The sequence below is a fragment of the Haliaeetus albicilla genome, chromosome 6, assembly GCF_947461875.1.
Source record: "Haliaeetus albicilla chromosome 6, bHalAlb1.1, whole genome shotgun sequence".
Classification (NCBI taxonomy): domain Eukaryota; kingdom Metazoa; phylum Chordata; class Aves; order Accipitriformes; family Accipitridae; genus Haliaeetus; species Haliaeetus albicilla.
In genome coordinates this window covers 21,900,943-21,924,764 of record NC_091488.1, presented here as the reverse complement: position 1 = coordinate 21,924,764, position 23,822 = coordinate 21,900,943, and the positions used below count along the sequence as shown (strand labels likewise).

General features: G+C 35.1%; 1 protein-coding gene across 1 annotated transcript in view; it reads left to right on the top strand.

The window, feature by feature from the left end:
- NCAM2 (neural cell adhesion molecule 2) overlaps nucleotides 1–23,822 on the top strand; it is a 332,637-nt gene that overhangs the window by 256,104 nt on the left and 52,711 nt on the right. The window contains exon 12 of the mRNA XM_069785318.1: nucleotides 786–959. Within this exon, the coding sequence (XP_069641419.1) occupies nucleotides 786–959 (174 nt within the window). The remainder of the gene's footprint in view (nucleotides 1–785; nucleotides 960–23,822) is intronic.

Genomic DNA, 23,822 nt, shown 5'->3' with positions numbered 1-23,822 from the left:
GTCATACATTGTAAAAGTAACTTAATGTTTCTATTTTTAAAAATGTATTGACCCCAAGGTTAATTTTTTGGTTTTGTTTCATATCTAGCATCTCAACACCTACAGACACTTGCGTTATTTTCGTAGTTCTTTTCTACTTCAAAAGATATGCACTTCTTTTTGATTTCAGATAAAATGTTTCTTTCCACCTATTCTGCAAATTATTTCTGAAACTGAAAAGAGAATAGAAACCTTCCATTAATATTCCTTTCTAGTAGCTTGGAATCCAGTCTTTCAAAAAAAAAAAAAAAGAAAAAAAGGATTCATATTTTCAGCAGTATTTCAGAGTTTCATAAAAATGGCCAAATTATTTCTGCAATTTTTTGTCATAATCTCATTTAGAAGAATTCAGACTCTGAATGATCTATTTAGCTATAACTATTCCTCTTGTTAAATTTGATTTAAAGTTTGTTATTCTCTTTTATGTAATTATACAGTAAACAAAATAATCTCTTACATTTTCCTATGATGAAATTAGCTATTAAACAAGATCATATTATAAAAGAAAGGCAGAAATGGAAAAATTTTTTGCATTACCTCAGCATACAAGAAAATAAATGTGGTTTTCTTACAGCTCTCTATTAGAAAGCTTAATCTGTTTATCTAAGGCAAACATTATTACATCATATTCAATATTCATCTTTTATCCCTTCAGGATGCAAAGGAGACTTTTTGGAGTAGATTATCAACTGTTTAAGTCTGTATAGTTGCTGCTGATTATTAAATTAATGTTTGTACTTTTTTAGATGTGCCATCAAATCCTTATGGAGTACGAGTTTTAGAGTTGTCACAAACCACTGCCAAGGTTTTGTTCAATAAGCCAGATTCACATGGAGGTGTGCCCATTCATCATTACCAAGTGGATGTAAAAGAGGTAGCCTCAGAAACCTGGAAAATAGTTCGCTCCCATGGAGTTCAAAGTAAGTATACAAAAAATAAATGGAAGTATTTTAACTGAAAAAAATGTCAAGGGAAAAGAATGCAAGTACATTTTAACTGATTCTTTGTTTCTCCATTAGTCTTAGTCCAGTAACTGTGTCTTCAGTTAATTTTAATGCAGACCTCTTTACACCAATTAGAAATCTTACTGTAATCTTGTAAAAGTCAACCATTACTTTTTAGTTTTAAAAAAATTTTGGTGAACAAATTTACAATTATTTTGCATTTTTCACTGCCCAGTCAAGTAGATATGAAAAATATTTTTTAAGCTATTCATTTCAAAAAGATTGGAAATCACAGAGGAGTTAGTTTGAGAATGTGCATTATGTATGCAGTTAAATTAAAAATTTTAAGTAAGCTATTACGTGATATTTAATCTTGGGCATTAATTACTGATTTTGAGCTACTTAGTAACCTTTCTACATACCTGTTAATATTAATGATGTATGTTTCAAAAGCATGTCTATAAGAGTATTGTTCAACAAACATTAAATGCCTTCTTTGCACTTCTCTAAAGGCAGAAGAAAGTATAACCCTCCCCAAACAGACAAGAATTCTTTAAGTACATGCCAAGGTGGGGTGTTTATACATAGTAATGTTGACAAAATATATTCAACAGATCAGTAATCCCTTGCATCCATATTTACCCTTCGATATTTTTAACAGGTAGTGCAAGTTAAAGTAGCCCCAACACTCTTCTGATTTATACAGGAGGTGAATGGTTTTGCAGCTATCATCACAGTGATGGGAGAAAAAATGTAGCAAATGATGTAATGTGTGTTATCTCTTTCCCTTTCATATCCCATAATCCACACAGAAAAATTCTGCACTATGCAGAGCATGTTCCAAATTACAGAGTTATTTCAAAGAAACATGTAATAAACATGTAATTAACATATATTCAAAGAAACATATAATGACTTTTTATCTTTTGTTTTTCATAACCAAACATAGTAACTGTGTGTATAAATGTAATACTGTAAATCATAGTAGCGTTCATTTTAGTCTGGTATAGCTTGTATTTCTTTCAGTACTAGAAGATCTAAAGAACACAATGTGCTTCCTCTAGTTGCAGGGCATGCACATTAATGGACATTAGTGTACCTCTTCCCTTCTTTTCATGTTATGTTTCAGACCCAGTTTGAGACTTTTTTTTCTCATAGCTACTTCCTTCAATGAATTTGCAATATATTTCTCTGAGGAGAACTACAATGTACCAAATACTAAAACCTGAAGTGACCAGTCTGTGTAGTGGGGTGCAATGTACTCAAATGAGAACAAACCCAGTGGCTACAGAGTGCAATCACACAGATGCTTAATTTAAACTTAAAGCCAGAACAAAAAAGAAAGTCCTCAGTGTTAACTTTGTAGAACAGTGTATTTACCTTACTCCCCATAAAACTTTCTTTCCTATTATTTATGTTAATGTGAAGTTTATGAAAAGTTTGATTACATTAGGAAAGATGTATAACTTGACAGACCCTTGTTGTTATTAGAGTTGACTGGAGCTGCCTTTTTCAAAAGTTCACACTTTGATTTTGAAACATTCTTTCAGCATTACATGTTTTTAAGTTGTTGTATACAGCTCATTTTGGAGATTTCTGTATAATATGAATTGATCTTATTAGAATTATTTTAGTACAATATCTGTTTGAATTGTATGGTAATTTATTCTAAAAACAGAGTAGAGTGGCAGGTACAAATACCTGCAGTCCTTATGAAGGCAATACCACTGTGAAGTAGACTCTGAGTATTTAGGATCTCTGCTGCCATCCCTACTAAAATTGAATATTCAGCTTCTTTGAGAAAAAGGCTGTATTAGTTCCTACATGCTGTCATGTTATTTCCCCACATCTTCTTTTTGTGCAATTTACCTTACTTTTTTCAGTTCATTCTTCTTTCTTACTTGAAAGTTTTCAGGGGGTTTACCTTCTTTTAAGCATATATTTTCCTCTTCATTTCATTGTCCCCCAACTGTAATGCTGAGAGGTTTTGTTGAAAAAACATAATAGGTCACACTGGTTTTGGACATCTTAAAGGTATCTGTGGTGGGTTGACCCTGGCTGGATGCCAGGTGCCCACCAAAGCCCTTCTATCAATCCCCCCTCCTCAGCTGGACAGGGGAGAGAAAATGTAACAAAGAGCTTGTGGGTCGAGATAAGGACAGGAAGAGATCACCCACCAATTACCATCACGGGCAAAACAGACTCAGCTTGGGGAAAATGAACTCAATTTATTACCAATCAACCAGAGTAAAGTAATGAGAAATAAAACCAAATCTCAGAACACCTTCCCTCCACCCTTCCCTTCTTCCCAGGCACAACTTCACTCCCAGATTCTCTACCTACCCCCATCATCAGCGCAGGGGGACAGGGAATGGGGTTTACAGTCAGTTCATCACACATTGTCTCTGCCATTTCATCCTCTTCAGGGGCAGGACTCCTCACACTCTTCCCCTGCTCCAGCATGGGGTCCCTCTCATGGGATACAGTCCTCCACAAACTTCTCCAATGTGGGTCCTTCCCACAGGCTACAGTTCTTCACAAACTGCTCCAGCATGGGTCCCTTCCATGGTGTGCAGTCCTTCAGGGACAGACTGCTCCAGCATGGGTCCCCCGCGGGGTCACAAGTCCTGCCAGAAAACCTGCTCCAGCGTGGGCTCCTCTCTCCACAGGGCCACAGGTCCTGCCAGGAGCCTGCTCCAGTTCGGGCTTCCCATGGGGTCACAGCCTCCTTCGGGAACCCACCTGCTCCAGCGTGGGGTTTTCCACGGGCTGCAGGTGGATATCTGCTCCACCATGGATCTCCATGGGCTGCAGGGAGACAGCCTGCCTCACCATGGTCTTCCCCACGGGCTGCAGAGGAATCTTCTCCGGTGCCTGGAGCATCTCCTCCTACTCCTTTCTGACTGACCTTGGTGTCTGCAGGATTGTTTCTCTTACATGTTTTCCTCTCTCCAGCTTCCATTTCTGTCTGTCCCAGCAACTTTTTTTCCTTCTTAAAAATGTTATCACAGAGGCGTTACAACTATTGCTGATTGGCTCGGCCTTGGCCGGCGGCGGGTCCGTCTTAGAGCTGGCTGGTACAGGCTCTCTCTCAAACACAGGGGAAGCTTCCAGCAGCTTCTTACAGAAGCCACCCCTGTAGCCCCCCCTACTACCAAAACCTTGCCACACAAAGCCAATACAGTACCTCTTAATAGCATTTATCATCAAAGACTACTCCAAGGGATGACAAAAAATAGTAAATATGAAAACAACCTGAAAAGTCATCTTAGTCTACAAATAGATATACTTGGACAAATATTGGGAAGGTAAACTTTACGGAGAAGACAGTGGACAATTTAAAAATTAATGCTAGGTCCATAATTAATTAATGCTGTTTTCTGAAATCTCTATTTGTATACCCCTGCATAGAATGATTGAGATTGTATATCCTATATTTCTCTGAATTTATCTCTGATCTACTTTAAAATCAAAAACTACTTCAGAATTTCAAATATTTACTAAGTGGGAGGCATCTTTTTGTAAATCTTGTTGTTGCTACACTATATAATTTGATAGGGAAATCAAAAGAAAACTGGTTGCATTTATCGTAAGTTCTTGCAGATATTCCATAATGAGTTAAAAACTTGTTCTACTTGTGAGGTACTATAAGGCCAAACCAGAAAAATGAGATGTGTTACCAAAACACAGACTGAACAGCCCAGAGCAGAAAAAGTCTTCTCAGATGGAGATGTCAAAAAATAATATTGATGTCCTTTTTTAAAATGAAAATACTGCTAAATGTAACTGGAATCTTTCTGAAAAATTCAGCCTTTTCTTGTTTCCTAAGCATTCAGAGGGTTTCAGCAAGTTTTCTAAAACATCTGTTTAAACTTCATTTATATTTTAGCCTACTTAGAGAGTCATGAGGATAATATTGAGATAGCCTCTTCTAAATCCCTATTTTCAGTTCCTGAAAGAATTTTTAAAGAAGCTTTACTGATTGTGAAGGTTTTTTTTTTTGTTTTGTTTATATTTTTTGAGACATTTGGGATACTTTTGAGTCTTTTGAATGATAAATTTGAAAAATAAATACATGCTTTTGAGACAGTTTCTCACTGTGCTTAAGTAACTAAGGATCACTTTCCTACTATGCCTCAACATCTTCTCAGCTGAGTGAGGAGGATGTTTAGACTACACACATTTAGTATTCTCTATTATGATTTGTAGTTGGGTCATCATAATTTCCATACTTGGTCAATATTCTTTAATGGAAACAAAATAAATTTTTTCCTCTGTTCACATTTTAGGGACAGGTTTCTGGCTAAGATTCAGATATAAATGCTGTTTACACAGGGACAGTTAACTACTTGCACATGTCAAGTAAAGATGCATATATAATGCATGAGTCATGATTTTTTTCCCAGCAGCCAGTAATAAACTATGCTGAAATTTTACAGGATGTCTTTTTATCAGACTGATTTAACTAAGCAATGATAAAACAGCACTACAGCCCTTTCTTGCCATAATGTAGGTAATGTGTAATTTCCAAGATCATCTTTTAAGGGAAAGAGCCAAAAAAAACTACATGCAGGAGAAAGTTAGTCTTCCAATACAGACACTGTCAAGGCTAAACTGGGTCTTCTGGTCCCTCTCGACTATGACCAGAAGAGATAGTGTGGTTGTCTTCATACAGTTACAGAGAACAGCCATAAGCTCATAAAATGAATTGAAAATTGTATTATTAAATGAAATAAACATGGTGGAAATGTGCCTGCAGAAGTTAGTTTATAAATAAGTGTTAATAAATGATTAATAAATGCTTCCAAAAGTTGTTGAACGGAATTGCTACTAATGCTAACAAGTTGTTAATTTTTTTATGATTATAACCCAATAACTATGTATAAAACCTTCTACAAGTAGGATTATAATTGTCTGGTTTTATTTATGTGAAAAATACAATAGATGCTTGCCAAAGTTATTAGTCATTCTTATGTAATCAATCATCCAGTAAATACAAATAAGTTTAATCAGAAAAATTAAGCAGTATGAAATGGATTCTGTGCAAATTATTCAAACAGCCTGCAATTCTCTTTATCTAGGAAGAACGCTGCTGGTGTCTTCAAAGAATCCCTCAAAAGGTGGCTTTTGTCTCCAACTGTACTAGTTTGAGCTGTTTTCAGATCAAATTAAGGAAGAAAACCCAGAGTCTTGGAGCTGTAGCCAAGAACATCAGTTACCCTATTCCCTACCCTTTGTCTTTTATAATGAAGATTTCATCTGAAAGTCTGTGCTGACTACAGCTATTGAAGGAGAGCACAGAAAGTGAAGCAATCATTCTGATACACTAACTGCAGACTATTTAGGCATTTAAAAGTCATAATCAACACTATCATAGTTCACCAAGAGATCAGTGAGCAAAAGGTAGCCAGATTTTTCTGCACTTGTTAGGTGCTCTTCTAAATATGAAAAATGTTTTATTGCAGACTAGCTGCAATTCTCTGTATAGATTCAATTTACAGTCACAGTGCAGTGGGGGTCCCCATGGGCCAGAGCCCCGAGGGGAGGTGGGTGGCCAGGGACAGGCAGGGCTAACAGTGCTCTCCGGGTCCGGACATTTATGACCCTGTCAGTAGTGCAAAGAAGCCCACTAATCTTGAAGTAACAGAACTGTGGATAACATTGGCAAGATTCATTCTCCAAGGAGAGTTTGCATCCTTTCAGCCAGACAGCTGGTAAATTCCGGAGTATGGGATATTGCTCATCCACCATCAACAAGGGGTAACAACCAGTGAAGAGCATTTGCCATGCTTTCCTTGGTAGACACAAAGAAACCAGTGAGAAGGTGTAAGATACCCGCACTGGGAAAAATTGTCTTACCACAATATTCTGTGCTATTTTATTTTTAAAAAAAGGACATTCACTGATCAGTTTCTGAGTAATCAGCAAAGACTTCATAACAAAAAGCCTGCGTTACTTTTCCCTTTCAGGCAGTATTGAGTTTTCCAAGGAAGAAACAGGATGGACTCAGAGACTGTGGGATTCAGTTCTTCAGGTCCCTTCAGTCCCTTAGAAAGCACCACTGGTACATCAAGGTCTTGTTTTGTCTTAATACCATTATAAACACCAGTAATTCTGGTTCACAGGCAGCAAATAATGCATTTGTAATGAAAGGGACTTAGCTTGTACACAAACCTAAACCACTGTGGAGATATGCTTTCTGAAAACTTTTGGATGTCTTCAATAAGAGTACAAAAAAACGTTATTCCGCAGTCTTAATTCAGCATGAGTATTGCCACTAAAACTCTAGCAATTTTTAATTCCTTCTTCACATTTACAGATAGGTAGATAGATAAACAGAGAAACATGTGAATAGAGCTTTCTTTCCAAAGTATTAAATATTTATATAAGAATGTAATACCAAGGAAAACCAGTCTCTGCATTTCTAGTGCCACTCAGTTTGCTGCTGATAGAGCAACATGAAGAATACAGTAAAAAAACTAGTCTCATGTTAAGATTACTGTGTAAATTCACCTATGGGATATGTGGATGGTTGGCACTGTCATTTTAGAGAAGAGGTATATGTTTGGTGATTTATGTAGCTAATAGTCTCTCTCCTCCCCCCACCCTTGGTTCCTCTGAACTGCAGTATTATTACTCCCCTATCAGTTTCTATCATGAAAGGGAAAAAATGCGCTCTTCTATTAAGAGGTATTCACAATGTTTTCTTTATGTCTTTTCATTAGATCAAGAGCCTTGTGATATGATATTCATCTCATACATATAGTGTATTTAATATTTGTGATTGTTCTAGTGTTTGGAAATTCTCAGATTTAAGATCAAATTTCTTTTTTTTTTTATATTTTCAGCTATTGCCTTTTATTATTTTTTAGGAAAGATTTGGTAGAATTTGAAATTCTTGTATTTTTAGATTTTTTTAACGTCTATTATTATTATTATTTTATATAAAACCTTTATCAATAGCAAAGACTTCCTAAAGAACAGGTAAAGGAAAGTCTACTCATTTCTTCAGTTTAGCAACATTCTCTAGGTTCTGGATTTTCTCAGTTTTTAAGGAAGCTGCTAAAGTAGTAATGCCTAGCTAATTTAGAATTTCTTATGTTGGTAACAAACTGTAGCATCAAATGACTTTGGAGAAATGCACATAACTGGGCTTACAGATGGTAAAGGTGAAACTTCTTTACAATTACACCTTGCGAAACAGATTATTATTAAAAACTTAAAAATAATAAAGGTGGAGAAAATTGTAGTTTAGAAGGAAAAAGTACTTTTCAATCATTCATGTTTTTCTTTAAAAGTATAAACTTCATAAAATAATGGTAGAAGAAAATACAGAATCTATTTTGTATAAATTTGAATTTTTACATAAGTTTTTTTTTTCCTTAAAGCTTTTGCCTACTGGTATATTAATATAAAATTGAGTGTAGTCATGTTAGAGAATGGTGAATCTGAGGATGTTAATCTGTAGCAATGCCCTAAAAGTAACTTACTCAAACAATGCCTATTCTGACATTGGTTTTAATGCACTAAGTTCAGGTAGCTACTCAACATGACAACCTTACATTTTTCTTAACTTTGGATCTTAAAAAGCAAAAATGTCTTGTGTTGTATATTTTCTGAAAAACAAACAAACAAACAACAGAAGACATCTGGTCTTTACTAGTGTCTCTAGGTCTTGGATTTTTTTCAGGAGATATTCAATTCAGTTTCAAGTCTTTTAACCAAATTATTCCTGAACTTATAATTCAGCATTTGTAGGATACTAACATAAAATATTTTCTACAGTGGAAAAATTATATAAGCTAAAGTTATACATACATTTCCAAAAGCATGGGGTAGAAGAAAAAATATAGAAAATGAACATATTATAAAAGCTGGTTTTTTGAATCTATTTGTGCTTTGAATTTTAATGGTCAAGGATGTTTTGTCTTTTGACATTGGAGATTGGATGGCAGAAAACAGAAGCTTTATGAAATAATGTGCCAAATATAATATGATGCTATAATGAATGTATTGCTTGTAAATATATTTCATGCAGTAATATCAAAACACACCAGAGATGCTTTATCAACATATGCTTATACTTTTTTATTGAATATTTTATTGAAGGAGACAATAATTTTCAAAGTCTTGTGGTAGCCTAATCAGGCTATGTACAAAAATCAGTTAAATATTTCTTTAAATATAAGTGGGTTTACAACTTTCCATTATAATGCAAAATGAAGGGATGAAAAATATTACAACCTAAGAAATGTTGAAATCTTTGTACAAGAAAAGGAAATCCATTGACAGGTGGACTACAAGTGGTACTATGTTACATATCTGAAAAATAAGCATAACATATAGAAAGAATCAAAGGCATTTTTCTTAAAAAAACAATACTAAGAAAGTTTGTAGATCATCTTAATCTTATGCAAATTGAAGACCAATAAATTTATTATTTTGGTTTTAGCTATTAAGGAGTTCTCAAACTTCAAGCACTACTGCTAGTATTTGCTTTCAATATAACTTTTTGTTTTCTCTCTGGTTCTTGACAAGTTGGAGATCAAATTTGAAATAAGTAATTCTTTGTAATTTCACATTCAAATCTCTGCAGGTTCAGGGTTTTTTTGTTTGGTTTTTTTTTTTTTCTTAATCTAAGTGCATTAAATTTCATGTACTTCATGAAATCATAGAATAATTTAGAAAGTAAGGGACCTTGTGATCATCGTCTTCAAACCCCCCAGGTCGCAGCAGGGCCAGCTTTAAAGTTATGTTAGGGCTTTGTCCTGACCTTTCTATGAATGGAAATTCCACATTGGTTTGTTTGTGAAATCAGGGATTTTTTAAACAAGGGACTGTCCGTACTATTTTTTCACATGTATTTAACTTTTTTTTGGGCACATTATAGTAGAGAAAGGATTTTCTGTTACCCAAGATCAGTTTTTAAACTGCTGTGCTGTTTGTTATGCTTGGTACTGATGCTCTTTTTACTACATGTATCCTTAAAGTTAGAGGAACTTGTGTACATACCAGTGTTGATGCGGTAATTAAAACTTGAAGTCGTCTATCTCTGTGTTACATTTTTTACTCTTGAATTGGCTATACCAGTGAGAAAGCATGCATGTATGTAGGCAAATCTTATTATAATCCTTCTAGTCAAAAATATTCAGTAAATTTAAAATAAGGTCATTCCATTTTCTCTTTTACTTTTTATAATATATATGATGTTCCAAGAAATGAAATGATGATTTTTTTGTGTCTGTGCAGTTCAGGTTTTTGGGTAAAACTACTGAACTTAATTTTCTGTCTTTAAGCAAGACTTTTTGATAGACATCACATGAACAGACATTCTTTCAGAAGACTTTAGAAGTTTATAGTGCATGGTTTTCCACCGAGATTTCAGAAACACCATTATGCAAAAAGATATTCTTTCTTATGGTAAAATATAGCAATTACTGTGTCTTGTTATTGTCATGGGGAGGAAATCTAATAGGCAGATCAGTTAGAATTCTGATGTACCACATCTTAGGTTGTAGGTTTTGTACTTCCTGTTTCTTTTGTACTGAAGCATGAAAGTATGTACCCCATTGATTACTAAAACACTTTCCCAGTGTAACAATACTTCACCATTAAGCTGGGAAGACTTTCAAATGCATTCCTGAGATATATGAACCCCATATAATTCAATAATTTTCTTAATAAGTTTAATGATTAAGTAGAGTATATCTGTATAATTTGTAGATCAAACAGAAATAAATTGCAAATATTTTGGTAGACCAGGTCAGCATTCAAAATTATTTTTATAGTTGAAAATCTTCAAGGCAGAATTCATTAATGTCTAGTGCAAGCTGCTAAAGCAGAAGGAAAAATACATTCATTAACCTGTTTCAGTGGGAAAATACATTTTTAGTAAGTATTTCAGACATTGAATTCCTTGACCTATCTGCTAGATTTGGCTCCCTATGACTTGAATTATGATCACGTTCAGTTCTGAAATTATACTTGCTATTCCTGAGGAGTGTTTCTGCTTTTCTGGAATATCATGCATGTACTCCAGAAATTTAGAAGTACCGGAAGCGTCGGAGATTTTCGTACATGTTAAATGATGCCACAAGTCATTCAGAAAACATTTCTTGGTTGTGAATTCAGCTTTAGAATCTGATTCTCCATTTAGCAGACTGTTAGGCAGGCAGTTTAAGACCAGTGAAAACGTGGATGAAGAAGACCTTTAAAACCAAACTCAAGAAATTTGTTGTTACTTTATACCCAACTTGTAACACAGCAATTGTTGCACAATATGGAGAATCTTAAAATGTCACATGGATTGTCACATTGTCAAATTGGCTTAAATTAGTGGTTTAATTTAAGAAATGGTCTGTTGTCAATAGGCAATAATTGATAATATTGTAAAAAAAAATTTGTAGATCATTCCTGATATCTGGTAATATACTTACGATACTATTGCTAAGCCTAAACTCATGGAACTCCTTTTTCAAAAGAAACTAGATATTTAGCTATTTCAAAAATAGTTTTCTCAACTTAAAACCACTTTGAAATTACAAGAATGTGGGAGTTGCATATATATATATATATATGTTATTAAGCTATGGTGATGTAAGATGCAATACAAATAACAGGAATAAAAAGTGTAATTGTAATAAATCTGAATTCTTGAGATAAAATCGCATGATACAATTTGCAAGGTCATGCAATTAAAAAAAACAGTGAAAGAATGGATGCAATTTACAACCAATATAGATTACTATTAAATGGTAGGAAAAGGACCACTTTTTATCTAAATTAATTTCTGTGTATACCTGCACATGAGAAAGTTATTCAGCCCTCTAATTCTGTCTCTATACCATTCTTGGCCTCCATCCAACTTAATCTTTGCTGTAAAAGTCTCATGTGGATGGAAAGATTGGACTGTAAATAAATATCTTAAACTAAATTACATGGATGGATTAGAGACACTGGAAAGTGAGGAGAAGTGTAAAGGGAAAGCTAGGTTTAAATATTTCAGGTTTTTACACAGACCTAAAACATCAGGAGAATGAAATGTACTTCTCACTTTCAAAGGTGAATAAAATGTCATGAGAAGTGAAGAAAACCCAGACAATTTACTTCACAGCATGAGTTCTTAAGTAAAAGCAACTGAGTGTTATGCAGATATAACCACTGCCAATATCTGAGGTTACTCTTCTCTTCAATAGCTTGTAATTCTGTGTTTGCAATAGCATTTAGTCAAACAGTCAAAGCTTATTGCAAAACATGTTTTATGTTCAAATGTTGGGTTTTTCTTAAAGACACAGACTTGAAAAATCTGTAAGAACAAATGAAAGATACTTTGATTGCAAGAAGTATGTAGTAAATATTTTAATAAGCAATTAAATGGAGAATTAGTTATTCCAAATATATTTCACATGGTATTCCTCTGTTGTGATAACTCCTGGCTACTCCCTATTTAGACTTTTTCAGGCTTTTTATGATGGCACACTCTTAAGTAAATTTGCAGCGAACATGCTGATCTGATGTAAAGGTCTTGCTGATCTGGCTTGTAAGTGTAAATCTTGTTAAGTAAAGAGTGATGCAATGCAATATTGGATAAGAGTAACTGATAAATGAGATGCATGGTGCAACTGCAAATTTTGCCTGTCAAATCTGTATTGTATTCAACTGCATTTATTTTACATTGCCAATTTGCTTACAAAAAGGTAAAGTACCTTTATGAAATATTTATGTGTATATAAACTTCTGCTGCATTTTGTAATACAAAACAGAAAAATGTTCCTGGAGGACAGAGTATTCTTTAAGTATTTTCAAGGCTATTGAATGACAGAGTTGTTATCAATGGAGTTTTCCATCTGCTACATACAACAATGAGCAATGGAGAGATAGCATAGCCCTATCTGTATTACATTTCATGATACCATTAAATGAATCTCCTTTTTATCACTTTTTTTCCTCTACTCTTTCATTTCTCCTTTGGCAAGAAATAAAGTATAGTATGCAGGAGTAGGATGGGGATGAGGAAGAAAAAGTTATGAATGAAAATTAACTTTGCCTGTAAGAAGCAAAAGAACAGTTGTTGAAATTATCATTCATGTTAACATTGAGGTCTTTGCTTTTTCACGGTAGTGAATGTCATAAAAGACACATTTGGGATCATGTTTTTATCCCTTTGCTTGTCACTGTGAGGATAGCCTCTTTGGTGATAGCAGTCACCAGGAGCTGGTTTGTTCTTACCTCAAATGGTGGTGGTTAGGTTTTTGCCAGCTCCTGCATTTGGTAACAGAGCAAGTAGAGCCTCTTTTTCTCACACTTTACATGCTCCAGAGTTGAAAATTGCATGGGTTAGAGGAATGAAAGAAGAAGTCCTGTGTCATAACTTGTTTCCTACGAAGCTCCAAGACTGCAGCAATATACCTTGGTCATGGGACAATTAGTATTAATGAGAGCTTCCAGTTTAAAAAATCTGGTCAGTGATAATATACAATTCAAGAGAATTGCATAGGAGACTACTTTTGTTGGCATTCAGTCTAAGTGGCTTATTTGGAACATAAAATTGAGCAAGTAAAATACATAATTTAGAAAAGAGAAAATCATGCATTTAATTTCTAATAATGAATTCAGTGGTAGGTTATAGTACCTAATTCTCTGTACATAGGTAAAACTGAGAAAAGAGATGTAGATTGTATATATGTTGTTCTGTTTATTACTATTAGTATGCAGAATTATAATAAAATTGAAAAGTGTTGGAATTTTAAATAGCGGTCTCAACTGATATGCAAGGCTTGCTAACTTATATTAATTTTCCTGTAAAAAAAAAATCTCTACTTCTCTGAGCACAGTATTAGAAATTTTCATTCTTTTGTGCTCCACAGATATTTCTTTGGCTTAGCATTAAGAATTCCTGAATTCTTGACATCTGTCTTGGAGCTTTGTAGGAATACTGATATATTTGTAGTAATGAGTAAAAAGTAATTAATTTTCGTAGGTATTTGGGTCCATCTGCTTAAGAAAGGCCATCTCTTATTTGTATCTCTTACAGTGTGGTGTTGTAACACCATAAGAAAACTAGTGAATTGCATGATAGGTAAGAAAACTAGTGAATTACATGAAACATCTTAAATCTGTTGCAAAGTCTCAAAGGAACAAAAAGATCATTGTAGCTCTGCAGAACTTGGCTGACAATAGGAAGAAGGTGCAGTTGTTAAAAGTGAACTGCTCTCATTATTTTCTTAGACTATGAAGGCACATGCTCTGAGGGCTTTTTGCCTTTTTTTTTTTTTTTTGTGATAAAAGAGAAGATATTTGGACCAGTAATCAGTTATTAGTTTAGGATAAGTTGTTAGTTTAGATCTGAGTTATACCCTGCTCTATAAAAGTAGTCAGCAGGAGCTTGCTGAGTCTTACCAGCTTCAAACGGCAGTTGTATGACACTGAAAGAAACCTGCCTGCTTAGCCTTTTGAAAAAAGATCTGAGCTCACTTTGTGAAGTCAGTCAAACAGAAACCAGCTCCAGCTAAAGCTGTGGACCTGGGCACAGTTCTGCCCTCAGATTGGCAAGCTCCATTTGCCAGTGACTATGGTGATGCAGAAGTGTGGAGTCAGCCTTGACTCAAATGGGAGGGCTCACAGACCCAAATGTCGATGTATTGCAAGAATGTCTCCCATACATGCCTTTCTCAAACAGTCATAAGGTCCTTACAACTATGGGGACTTGCTACACCATTAGCCAGCGTATACCCATTCGACCTAACATATTCCAGATGCACCATGGAAACTACTGTGGACTTCATGCTTAGAAGATACAAGGTTCATCTTCTATGAACTCAAGTGAGGCTTACCTCACCTTTTTTTCAAGATCTCTCAGTAACAAAGAACTCACAGATGGAGTTTTGTATGTAGGAAACCCTTTTCAACTCCAGCTTTGTGTTGCAAATTTCAAACGGGACATTAGCTCACAACAGGATCTCCATTGTAGGAACAGCAGAAAAATGGGCAGGAAAAACTGAAATACAAGTAATGCTTGCTGCCCTACAAGGCAGTGTAATTGATTCTAGATTCTGGGATATATGAGAGAGACTGAGATAGGATACAGTTTGATTTATACAGTTGAAGAATGAGAGAAAGTGGTGTAACTGTAGCAAGCATAGAAGAAAGGAAAGTATGCACTCACAGCTAACCCCCAGCCTCCCCCCTCAAAATATACTCCCACCTTCAGTAATCCAGGGTGAATTCCAGACCTTGGTATAAGACAGGGAATACATAGTGGCAGTAGCTAAAATCTAACAACCAGCATGTTCTTTGTAGTCTCCTAATAAAAGGAATCTCTGTTCCCCTTAGAAGACCCCATTTTATTTTCTGGGTTGTCTCCCAGTAAGCATTGTTTTCAGCCTTGATGGGTGTTTAAAAAGACAAAAAAAAAAAAAAGGGATAGATGAAACTTATTTTGCCCTTCTGCAATGAGATTAACACAGTTATTCCTTTACTACTTATTATAGTATTGTATATTCACTCGGTAATGTATTACTCCTTTAGAAGTCTTAATTCTATTGCCTCTATGTGTTCATATTGCCAACAGAATTTTAGGTGTATTCAGTGGCATAGAAATTTTTATTATAGGAGAATTTTAAAATTAATGTCTACAGAAAATAAATTTTATTTATGGAAAGGTTTAACTTCATCAGATTTTGTATTTAGCAGTGTAATTTGTACTATTAAAATTGGAGCAATTGTAGTCACACAAAAATTTAGCAATGAACCCTCATGGTGCTATGCTGAGAACATTAGTCATATGTTAGAAAGCATTTTGAACAACACCTTCTTTTTGCGCAATTGGGGGAATATCTGGTAGCAGTCCAAATCCCCATTGATTTTACTGTGTTGTTTTATTGTTTCATAAAAAGTTTTACGTGTAGCCCTTTTCAAGTGGCTGGCTGTTTCTTCAAGCAGTAGACTTTAAGATCCTTGCATTAAGAAGTGCACAATAGTTTTACAGCAGAGGAGAAAATGGGGTTGCAAGAACCAAGGTAGTATTCCCTTTAATTTGTAGAATCTTAGAAAGATTGGTTGGAAGAAACATCTAGAGTTTATCTAGTTCAGCCTCCAGCTTGAAGCAGGACTGGTGCCAGTCCTAGATCAGGTCAGGCATGGCTTTGTCTAACTCAGTCTCAACCCCCAAGGATGGAGATTCCTCACCCTCTTCTCTTGGCATAACCTGTTTCAGTGCTTCATTTCTCTCCCAGTGTATAAGTTTTTCTAATATCTGATCTGAACATGCTTCAGTTGCAGCTTGTGACTGTTGCCCATGCTATGCTATTTGCCACTGTTGAGAAGAGTCTCACACCATTGTTTCTATCTTCACTGCACAGGGATGGTAGGTGACTGTTCAATCACCCCTTGGCATTCTCTTCATCAGACTAAATTAGCCTCGGCATCTGTGTATTGTTCATGTGCCCTAGGATCCTCTTGGTAGCTCTCTGCTGGACCCTATCGGGTTTCTTTTTGTGCCTGGACACACAATCCCAGGTTTGTCCCTACCAGCACTAACTGGATTGGGACAATAAACTTCTCTCAATCTGCGGGCTCTAAATATAGCCCAAGTAGGCAGTCTGCCATTCTGGTGGCATTGAGCTATGCAGCCTTGGCTGGATGTGTTGGCCTGCTGCATGCATCTGTTCCTATGCAAGCCTTTCAGCCTGACCAGAAAGACCCTTTCACCCTTGCCCCAAAGGGCTACAGTTATCTTTGATCTAATCGAGGTTTCTATTGGGCATCTTCTTGGCACCTGCATGGGTGAATGTCGATGAATAGGGTTAGCCAGAGGAGACTCTGCAGTCTCTGATGCTGCAGCTATTTTTCCTTCAGTTGAATTACAGAACTGGGATTTGGGCTTGTGAGTTTTAACTACAAGAGTGTGATCAGTTCTTCTAAGGACTGAGCCAAACTTCACCAGTCTCCAGGAGATTCATTTCCATAATTTTGATTGACTTAAATTAATGCTTCTAAATTTTAGGATAACAAAAGATTAGCCATCAATAAATGTTGTTTAATTTATCATCAAATAAATTTCAATGCTTCAGAACATCCACAATCCTATGCACAAAAAAAATCTGAAAATAGTATTTCTTAGAAGCTGGTTCTAAAATAGTTATTTATTTAATAAGCAAAATGAAGGTCTAATAAGTACTCTGAGGAGACCTGATATTTTTAAAGGTTAGGTTATTCAAAGAGCATTTGGTTTTGAAATGCATTTAAATTGTGTGGTTTTAAAGCTCAATATGTATTTCCATTTTAGCCTATTGAATTGTGTAAAGAATTGGTTAAGTAAGCCTTTGTTTAGCTTAACAAGATCTTCTTACAGGCAGTATCAACTGTTTCAAGCACTCTGTTTCCCAAACTTTAAATATAGTGCTACCTAGGAAGTTTTTAATTGTCCATTCTTTCTTTCTCCTCTCCTTTTCCTCTTCTGTTCCCTTCTCTCTCCTCCCTTTCCTATTCCTTCCCCTCCATTTTCCTTCACTTTAAAATATACAATTACTTTTAATGGAAGTTAACTGCATTTTCAAAGATTTGGTATTAAGCAGTTGGCTGTGGTTATCATAAAGGTAGTATAGGAAATTTTAAAACTAAAACTTGGAAAAAGGGATAAGAAAAGGAGGGGTTTTGTTTGGTGGGGTTTTTTGTGGTTTTGTTGTTTGGTTTTTTGGATTTTTTTTTTTTTTTCCAAAAAAAGATATAATCCCAATACTCAGTAAAGCTTTGAGTATCTGTGTATTTTAATGTGTGTTATTACAGTTGAGGGAAAGAAGCACATCTTATTAGCATGATAAAAAACGTTGGCTTTGTTCTCTGCTGCAAAAAATACAATTTTGTAATATACTTCTTACTAAAAACTAAACCAACACCTAATGTGTTTGTGTATGTTACATTTAAATAGAATGTAATCAAAATAGCAACATAAGACATTTATAAAAGAACAATACAGAAACAATTGAATAAAAGCAGTATTGTGTCAAACCTGAAGAAAGGGAAGCTGACTTGTGGAGCAAAGTGTTGGGTTTTATAATAATACAACAAAATCAAAGGAATTCAAGAGAAAAGAAAATTAGGAAAATTTGTCTACATCAGTTTTAGTGCTGATATGAAAAATCAGGAAAGTTAGGACAAAAAAGTATTATTTTATGGGTAGTCAGTATATCCATTACACACTCTTATAAATTCTCATTTTATACTCTTAGAAGGTTTCTATATGGAAAAGAAGAATAAGTTGGACTTAATAGTGATACCTCATGTGTTCACTGATACAATGATCCATCTCAGTAAATTGCTTTTGTTCCAGGAATGTTTCTTCTAGGATATTTTTTTTCCTAAACTGTTTGCTATGCTGTGATTTAGATTAACTACAAGTTGAATTAAGCGTGCTTTTTAAATAAATAAACTAGAAAACGAACTTCTAAAGAAAACCTATTTATTGTTACATCCTAAGTATGTTAAATGACAAAACCCATCTTCCGGAGTCACGACTATTCAATACATTACAAAGGATGTTGTCAATCCCCAAATTTGCTCTTTTCTAAGGGCTTTGGATTACACATTTGCTTGCTCTATTTTCATTAATTTATAGCACTGTACATTTTGTGAGTATAATTGTCCCATACATTACTTAATCTTTTTTTATTAGTTTTATTTCAATAAAAATAGGTATCAGAGAGAATCCTGTGAAGGACTCTAGGGTGGGGATGCTACTTCAAGTTCCATTTGTATACTGGCATCTCAGAATCCTACCCAATAAAAATAAAAATTAAATATATGAAGAAAAGTAGATTAACAGGGTAATTGTGGTTTGGGGGCCGTACACAAAATATTAAAGCAATTTTTTCAAAGTGCATTTTTCATATCAACTACTGAAAAATATTTCATAAGGCAATTATTCATGTTAGTGAATATTATATTATATTAATTATACCTGATCTATCACACTATATATCTTTATTCACAGGTAATTGTTTATATTCACAGTTATTTAAGGCACTACAAGTTTTATTCAAAAATAATGCAGTAATTATACATTGTAGTGCAAAGAATGGTGGAAATTCCTGACAGAGCCTTTCTCCCTGATTTTTAAAATGGTTGTGTTTGTTTCTGTGTGTACATTTTAGGGAATGACTTAAGCCTCGATATTGTCTCCATATATATTAATGAAATTTATGCCCATGATTTCACTGGCAGTAGGATTCACTACCTGTCCTGGTTTCAGCTGGGATAGTTAACTGTCTTCCTAGTAGCTGGTACAGTGCTATGTTTTGAGTTCAGTATGTGAAGAATGTTGATAACACTGATGTTTTCAGTTGTTGCTCAGTAGTGTTTAGACTAGAGTCAAGGATTTTTCAGCTTCTCATGCCCAGCCAGGGCACCTGACCCAAACTGGCCAACAGTGTCTTCCATACCATGTGACGTCCCATCTAGTTTAGGAACTGGGAAGTGGGGGGCAGGGATTCGCCGCTTGGGGACTGGCTGGGTGTCGGTCGGCGGGTGGTGAGCAATTGCCCTGCATATCATTTGTACATTTCAATCCTTTTATTACTACTGTTGTCATTTTATTAGTGTTATCATTATCATTATTAGTTTCTTCTTTTCTGTTCTATTAAACCATTCTTATCTCAACCCAGGAGTTTTACTTCTTTTCCTGATTTTCTCCCCCATCCCACTGGATGGGGGGGAGTGAGTGAGCAGCTGCGTGGTGCTTAGTTGCTGGCTGGGGTTAAACCACAACACTACAATTATGGTTTTTTCATATAATGTGGAGCTTGAAATATTTTCATTACCAAAGTTCATTTATTTGTGTTAGTTGAATTCTGACATTTATAGCCAGGTGCTTGAATCAGTATTTATGAAAGTAATAGTTACTTGGGCAAGGCAGACAGATGGAACTGAGACAGCGTGGCTGTTTCTGCACATGAATAAACATTTTGCCTACTGAGTAGCAAAATCTTTTTTTATTTTTTTCCTGTGTTTCTCCTCCGTGGCAATTTCTAACTTCATTTTGTCAACACTTCTGTGAGCTAACTCTGTAAGGCTCAGCTAGAAAAAGAGTTTTTATACTCTTCCTCCTACTGTGCAAACACATAGATTAAACAAAACAGTGTTGCTCACCCCAGGCAGACAGAGGTTTTGGGAGAAGTTCCTCAGATTGTGTGACATCTACAAAAGTCTAAGACATTTGCACAGAACCTTAATGCTATACTACCATAGGTCCCTCACAGCTCTGCTCACATGTCCTACTACCATAGGTTCCTCACTGCTCTCTTCCTGTGTCTTTTTCTTCTGTCCATAAAGGAACATGAGTCAGCATTGCAAAGCAAAACCTGTTTAAGCTTCATAAAAATGCTATTCATTTTTTCCTCTGAAAGAGATTCAATTATTTCCAGTGGGGCTCAATTTTTCCATGAGAGTAGTAAAATAATGAGTAAAAGGTGCAGCAAAATGCTGCTAAATCAAAACACTCCACTTATTAACCTGCACTGTATTTGATCTGCATTCAGTCTGCGTAGTAATAGAGATTCAGACTAGAGGGAAAGAAATAGGAAAAAAACCCATGCTAAAATCTGTAATGCTTGTTTGACAGAAATTTCACACTGTTGCCACTATCTCAAATATGTATGAGTGAACAGGATATTTCAGCAATGATATGTCTCAGCTACTTTGTTTCAAAGTAAATTTATATCCTACTTAGATCTGACAAACTCAAGGGATTGAATTTGGAACTGGAAGAACATTGTTCTATACAACAGATAGCTCTCCAATGACAACAATGTATTGATGTGATATTTCTGTTAATTAACCTCATATAAGATTTACCTTGAGATTACTGTAGTGTAACTGTACTATTAGTTCCCCTAACCTTCCTTGCCTTGGTGATGGTTTATGTAATATATCACAATCCTTGGAATATTTCTGAGGTAGATTTCTTTTGGTGAAAAGACAATTTAATATGCCAGACATTTCCCCTCTCGTTCTACTGTAATAAGGTAATATAAACAACCTACCCTGGAACAAGAAAAGCGGCTGGGGATTTTTGTTTTGTTTTTACTGACTCAGTTTTATGGTACAATTTATTTCACAGCAAATCTTGTGTCAGGTGTTGTTTTCCTATGGTTCATCTTGACAGCAGTTAAAATTCTGCAATAATAAATTCAACTTTCTAGCTGAAATTCTTACACTCTGTATTTAAAAAGGTTTTTGCATTTTTATCTATCTAACATACAACCTTTGTGGGTTTTTTTTCTGTACTGTTTTTATCCTTTAATGTTTTAGATTTGCTTGAAAATTAGAAGAATCTGTAAGATAGAAAATAAGGACTTTATTTTTAATGTTGCTTAAACTTTAGGATTCTTCCCACAGAATAGGTTAAGCTGAATTTTGCTATTAAGTAAGGTTTAATTTTTTTCAGGTTTTGTGTTTCTTTTTAAATTCTGGTCTACAAAATTAAAAAAAAAAAATGTTCATTGCATACCCTTTCAAAAAAGTATTTACAATTTTGTTTTAAACTCTCTATACAGTATGTTAAACCAAAACCAAAATAACTGGTAACTTGTATCATGATCTCCTCTTCCAAGGGTACCATGTGACTTGCAGCCTCCCTGTTTATCTTCTTATAAGTGGAAAACACTAAGGTCTGAGCTGGTGTGCATCATGTTAATTGAGCCCAGCAATACCTGCAGAGTTCACACAAGAATCTTCTCTCTTTTCCTCTTTGGAGTAGTTCTTCAAAGTCTACTCCTCAATGTAAGCATTCACTATGTAAATAATTCCAGCAAAATTGATTAGTCTGCAAAATTAAATTCTTCAGATAAAGCATGCAGATACTGTGATTAGGAAGATAGTATAAAAACAGAAGCAGACAGGTAGTACAGGTAGAAAAAGGCTGAAAAATTTCAAATCATATTCTGAAAGAAATAAAGGAATTTCACTTTCAGTATATTTGGGACTTGATACATGCCAATGAATATACCAATGGCATAATTCACACATATGGTATGCAGTGGACCGATTTTTTCACATTCATATACTGAAAGTCCTATATTTCTTTCAGAATATGATTTGAAATTTTATAGCTAATCATGTCAGTGATCATAGAAAACTGTAATCAAAATATCCATTGTGGCCAGGGCTATGAGCTATGGACTCCTGCGTGCTGGTTTTGACTGGGATAGAGTTAATTTTCTTCACAGTAGCTAGTATGGGGCTATGTTTTGGATTTGTGCTGTGGTTGATAACACAGGGATGTTTTTGTTATTGCTGAGCAGTGCTTACACAGAGTCAAGGCCTTTTCTGCTTCTCACCCCACCCCACCAGCAAGTAGGCTGGGGGTGCACAAGGAGTTGGGAGGGGACACAGCTGGGACAGCTCACCCCAACTGACCAAAGGGATATTCCAGACCATACACTGTCATGCTCAGCATATAAAGCTGGGGGAAGAGGGAATGTGGGGATGTTTGGAGTGATGGCAATTGTCTTCCCAAGTAACCATTACATGTGATGGAGCCCTGCTTTCCTGGATATAGCTGAACACCTGCCTGCTGATGGGAAGTAGTGAATGAATTCCTTGGTTTGTTTTGCTTGTGTCCGTGGCTTTTGCTTTACCTATTAAACTGTCTTTATCTCAACCCACAAGTTTCTCACTTTGACCCTTCTGATTCTCTCCACCATCCCAAACCAGGGGGAGTGAGCAAGTGGCTGGGTGGTGCTTAGTTGCCGTCTGGGGTTAAACCACGATGCCTGTAAGAAGAGTTTCGTTTGTATACAGAAAGATGAATGAGCTGGTTTTATACTTAAATAACAGATATGTACCTTAAAAAAAATTAATTAGTTTATTAAGTATTTTCTTTCATCTTCAACATATTTCAAAAATGTAAAACACTTAGCAAGCAGTGAAAGTTTCACTACTCTTAGATTATTCTTAAGCCCTGCACTTTTGTGGCATACTGTGGGACAGTTCCTTAATCTTACTTAATTATTCTAGATATTCTTTTACAACTGCAGTATTTAAAGTATTCTGATCAAGAATGGTTCTTCTCTTTGTTTTCCAGGAAGACATAGTTATAATTTTTCTCTTGTGTATAAAATATATCCACATCATACCACCACTGATACCAAGTGGTTCCAGTTTTTGAGGACATATTATGTGATCAGATTTTAGTTGGGTTAATTCCATAAATGTATTTGTAAGAGTCATTGTATCTACACATATAGTGCTCTGCAGGGGACTCTAAAGTAGATACTGATTCTTTAAATACTGCATATATTAGTAATTTTATTCATTTAGTTAGGTCTCAGGAGTCACTCAAGTGTTTATAGAATCAGATCCTGAGGTTTTATGTAGTTAACACATTCGTGTTTTATAAAGTGTAGACTCCTAGTCGTGCTTTTATGTTGTTTAAATTTTAAAAACATTTACAGTAACACTAACTTTTAGTATACCCTAAGGTTTATTTTTGGTGAAATTATTCAGCCTTGGAGAGTAATCATGGCTGAAAGGCAAGTCAAACACTGCTACTGCTTGGTTTAGATTTTAAATTTCATCTTACCATAACTGAATGTTATTTATCATAATCCTTCTCTTCTCCAAATTCTGTTCTTATTCTCATGATGGTACTTTATTTTTTCCTGACATGGTTATATGTTATAGTTTGGTATTTGTAAATCTCATGAAAACGATAAAGCTAAAATATGCTGGAAGACACACGATTCTACTGTTTTGTTTACAAGAAAACAGTTACCATGTTTCAATTGCAAATTCATGCAAAGTACTCATAATAGAGTGTGAAATGTAAAAGTTACTGTTTTTCTA